Source organism: Wolffia australiana, chromosome 16 (assembly GCF_029677425.1).
Source record: "Wolffia australiana isolate 7733 chromosome 16, ASM2967742v1".
NCBI classification, from domain to species: domain Eukaryota; kingdom Viridiplantae; phylum Streptophyta; class Magnoliopsida; order Alismatales; family Araceae; genus Wolffia; species Wolffia australiana.
The window spans coordinates 5,695,228-5,700,000 of NC_135850.1; the positions used below are offsets into that span (position 1 = coordinate 5,695,228).

Genomic DNA, 4,773 nt, shown 5'->3' on the forward strand with positions numbered 1-4,773 from the left:
CCCATGGAGCATTAATTTCATTTATAAATAAAATAACCATCTCGTTCTGACAATCAAGAGCAAGGCTCGACTAGTTGCAGCCTCATCATTACAAATTCCCACATCTAAAAAAAATATGCAGTACGATTAATAATCATTGATTAGTCACTTTAACGCAAATATTTGCCCCCCTAAAGACTGAAATTATGAAAGATCAAGTATTCTTTTGTCTTATTTTAAGAACTGCTCTATTTCAGGATTTCAGAAAATCAAGTATAAGAGGCGTAATGACTTGGAAAATCGAATAGACCGGTCGTCCAATCCGAGTCATCCTCCTCCCTCACGCTATGACTGTGTGGACGTACGGCTGTCAACGTGTGGGCTCTCATCGCCGGGGGAAGGGAAGAGGAGCTTCTCTGGGGGACCCTCGCCGTTTCTGAGAAGGGGGGTCAATCTCGGAAGCTGATGTCCTGGGGAATATCCGGGCACCGTATTGGTTGATTCCCCCCTTCTCGCGGCAGATTCCTTTTCCCCCCGTTTTTATTCCTTCCTTGCTCGTTCCCTTCGCTGAATTATATTATGGAGAAGGTTTGATTTGCTCTCTCGCGGGTTGTGCTCGGAATCCAAGCGCCCCCGCCATCGGAGCTGTGCTCTAAGGTTTCTCTTTCTTTTTTAATTGAAAGTTTGAATGTTGTTCCTTTGTGAGTCAATTTAACGCACGATCTGTCTTGGGTTCTTTCAAAATTTTGAAATCTTTCTCCCTTTCTATCTGTACCGTCTGGGTTTCTGTTTTTTTTTTCTGAAATCTCGGTTTGTTTGGGCTTTTACTCGATAATTTTTCTGCATATCTCAGTCTTTTTTTATGTATCAGATTTTATCTAACGATTAAATGGGTTGGCATAGGTTTTGAGGGGGCTTGATGGGTGTTGAGGATTCTCCCAACTCTAATAAGGTTTTGGAAGGTGTGCATGGAATGCGTTTACTGCCCCAGTCTCCATTCAAAGCGGAGAGCGTTCATCATCATGGAGTTTATAATGCACCGAGCGCTGAACCATGCCAAAACATTGTTATTCAGTGAGTTTGATTCCAATGAAACGGCGATTTTTATGTTTATAGTTATATTAATTTATTTATCAGATCTTAATTTTTCCCTTGCCAGACGGATATGGGAGCAGAGACCAACTTGCCTTCGGCCGATTTGCTGTGACCATCAAGGTAGAGAATTAGTTAAATTTATTTGATGAGAGGTAATCTTTAAAAAAACTCATAAAAGGCCTAAGAGCATTTATGCGAAGAAAAAAGTTGAAATTCATAACTTTTTCATCTTGCAGGAGATCGGAACCTTCAAGAAACTGTTGTTAATGTGATGACCTCCTTGCCTTTCATTGCTATTGGCCTTAGAGCTCCACGGTATTGTTCGTATTAATCTTCGAAAGAAGCATGATTACTTTTTTTTCTTCATCAAAGCTCTAAAACTCTACTGTTTCGCAGAAATAACTTAAATTCCCGATTGTATGCAAATTCACTGGTTGGAGTTGGCATCGCCTCATCTTTGTACCATTCTTCGAGAGGTAAACTGAAAAGATTCTTCAGATGGGCAGATTATGCAATGATATCGGCTGCAACAATCGTAAGTGTCCACAAATTTCTCAAAGTTTTTTGGTTAAAAACTTCGATAAAATTAGCCTGCTAATTAATTTTATCTGCAGTCAGTTTTTTTAAAACTTGCTATTGTTGCAGTGTTTGTCAAGAGCTCTTGGCAATGAGAATCCTAGATCGCTAATGATGGCTTCAGCATTCATACTGCCTTTTCAACCATTCATGGTTTCAGCTGTTCACACTGGATTAATGGAGGTATGTTAGGGGTCCCTCATGATATGATCTAGGTTTGGCGAAGGATGATGAATTTGTCATCCTCTTTGCTACCAATTTTTTTTGTATGAGACGAATGACAGGTAAATGATGAGATGACGATGAAGCAAAGATGACTTGATGAATTGAGGATGAGGATGACAAATTCATCCTTGGATGATTTGTCATTGCCGTCGTGGATTCGGAAACCTTATGTGATGCATCTATTTCCAAAAATTTGTTGACATTTCTAGATTATTAGTAATGTACTCAGTAATTTTCCCTGCCTGAGGAAAAAATGGTGTCTCTAAATGGGTACCTTTTTATAGACACTATCATGAAATCTGCTATTGAAATAGTATGTGTATATTCACCTGTTTCCATAAGAGTGGTGGTTTATATAAAATCCATGTCACCTTTGACCTTCTTTTTCTTATTTTCTTTTTGATATCTTTCTTTAACTCTGCCCTTGAAATTTTCCCTTCTCCTGAAATTCTTGCTGTCCTTCATACTATTCATCTGCCATCTTTCCATCGCTTGTCTCCCATTTACTGTAATCAGCATAAAAAATTGCAAAAGCGAGCTGAAGTTGTACTCTCTCATGGATTTACCTTGCATAGTAGGCCGAATTGCTGCCATTCCTGTGAAAAAATTGATCCCCATTAACGTATTCATCATTACCATACCCAAACCTCGTTGCTCATATCTGGGATTGGATGAATGAAAAGACAATGATCATATCGCATGATTGACTATTCATCATCAACCATGGATGACGGCAACAATGATGGTGACCATCTATCATCAACCATGGGTGACAATGGACAATGACGATGCCAATGGACAATGACTGTGAGGAATTTGTTATCATCATCATTATCATCCTCAAATTTCGTCATTGTCATTGTCAACCATTTTTGGGATTGGATGAATGACAAGGATTACTCATTGTCATCATACACTCGGACATCATCATTGTTGATGGTGAACCCAACTGATCTTTCTGTAATGCAACACTAATAGTGGCAAGTAATTCTCATTCCTTTTCAAGTTTGATGGATAAATAATATGCTTTTACTGTCTATTTTGCAGGTAACATTTGCGAAAAGAGCGTTGGAGAAACCTGAGCTGCGGAGAGCACACAACATACATGCCTTCTCATCTTTGTTGGCTGGCGCTTGCTTTGTTGCTGATGACTGTTTTCCACAGACTCCCTACATTCACGCTGCTTGGCATCTCGCCGCGGCAGTGAGCACGGCCACATGTAATAAGCTTCTTGAATAATGCTGCTTGGGGCAGTTTGTGCAAATGTTCTTAACTTATCTAAGGGAAGCAAAGGTCTTCAACCACTGCAGAGTTTTGCATTGGGAACTCATCTGTAGATTTAGATTGTAGATCCAAGAGAATGGTTCAAGAGAATACAGTTCATATGAAATGTAGTATACTTGCATCAATTTTCGTGGCTACGCTAAAGGTAGGATCTTATACCCCAGTCTTATCTCAGGCACTATGTTGCAAAAAGGGTGTTTTGGTTTTTCATTGATCTGACAGTTTTCACCTTCCCCTTTAATTTTTTGTAGCTCTCCGAAGGAAGGGCAGTCAAGAATGATGAGGGAAGTCACAGCTTGGGTCCACCCCTGTCATATATACTAAATGCCACGTTTCCGTGTTTTAGTTTGTTTCTGAAAGACAGACCCAACACTTATTTTAAGGGAAATAATGTAGAGAACCACTACGATCAAGACGATTAACAGGTTAAGGTTGACATGTGTTGATGAATAGATTGGATGCAGGCCCAAATGGAATAATTCAAGACGTGCATTAACTTGTTTTCAAGTTGATGGTGGATGAACCACAAAGCTATGATCTCATCGCAGAGTTAACTTTTGGGTGATTCAGCATCTTGAACATGTGTAGGCCTTAAACATCACATCTTGTAATAAAATATTATTATCTTCTCCATACCCACCTATTATTTTAGAACAAGTTGATGTCATAATGTGCGAATGAGTAGTGTGCGCATTAAGGGTGCAGTGTTTGGACCAGCAGTTAAGTGAACAGTAGCTGGTCCCCAGTATGAACGAGATCATTTCTCATCTTGTATGCCTCTATTTTAATCTGTCATATCAAACAAATAGAAGGTAGATCAAGTAGGACTTATCAAAGAGTTGACTCTACCAGTGTTTCTTCCTTTCATCCTCCTTTCAGTCGCATGTTTTTTCTGTCCTTCAAAATACTTAAATGCCGACTTTATCTCTTATCTTCTTATCTTCTCACGCGTTCCCATTTATTCCCAGTTTTTATGGTACAAATTTGATGTCACCTTACCATGCTTCATTCAGTTTTACTCTAGTTGAGAATCCAGTTATAAAATACCTTTTTGGATCCACATAGGTTTGTCATCTACCACCATCCATGATATCATCCAAAAAACTTGTCTGAAATTAGTGAAAACAAATTTGGACATTCGAGGTAAGAACTCAACGCAAGTACAAGAAATATTTTACTTTACCAATTGTTTCCTTAGTCAATTGGGTTTCTGCCATCAACTTGGGGTCCGTTAGCTTGTAAGTGTTGTAGAGTCCCTGTTCGTTAAATGATTGATATAATTTTATATGCGTTTAAATATCAATTTAGCTCTTAAAAGGTCTGCCAATCTTGAAGAGTTTAATGGGTTTTAAATGACAGCTTTTTATCATGAGAACTTTCCAAATCCCAATTGAAAAATCCGCCCCAGAAATCTTACTTAAGCTTCAGCGAGTCTTGACCGGCTCCGGATGTGAACACAAATGAATGAAAATTTAGTTCATGATCACAGAAAATTCTACCCAAAAATGAGTTTGCGGTCGAGATTTTTAGGGCCCATGAACCATAGAAAATACTTCTAACATCAAATGAAGGCTCTTGAACATGTCTACCGGACAGATAAGGCTTAACTTCGTC

At 38.9% G+C, this 4,773-nt stretch overlaps 1 protein-coding gene across 1 annotated transcript; it reads left to right on the forward strand.

Annotated features, from left to right (window-relative positions):
- Positions 1-342: 342 nt before the first annotated feature.
- LOC144713855 (uncharacterized) lies at positions 343-3,609 on the forward strand. The gene is made up of 8 exons (XM_078588571.1): positions 343-636; positions 883-1,053; positions 1,139-1,194; positions 1,311-1,389; positions 1,471-1,609; positions 1,720-1,833; positions 2,923-3,304; positions 3,411-3,609. The coding sequence occupies exons 2-7, from the start codon at positions 899-901 to the stop codon at positions 3,112-3,114; spliced, it is 735 nt and encodes a 244-aa protein (XP_078444697.1). The 5' UTR covers positions 343-636; positions 883-898; the 3' UTR covers positions 3,115-3,304; positions 3,411-3,609.
- Positions 3,610-4,773: the final 1,164 nt, after the last annotated feature.

Coding starts and splice junctions, on each gene's coding strand:
- LOC144713855 (XM_078588571.1), top strand. CDS start 899: ATGGGTGTTGAGGATTCTCCCAACTCTAATAAGGTTTTGGAAGGTGTG. Junction 1,610..1,719: donor TGATATCGGCTGCAACAATC/GTAAGTGTCCAC, acceptor CTATTGTTGCAG/TGTTTGTCAAGAGCTCTTGG. Junction 1,834..2,922: donor TTCACACTGGATTAATGGAG/GTATGTTAGGGG, acceptor TCTATTTTGCAG/GTAACATTTGCGAAAAGAGC.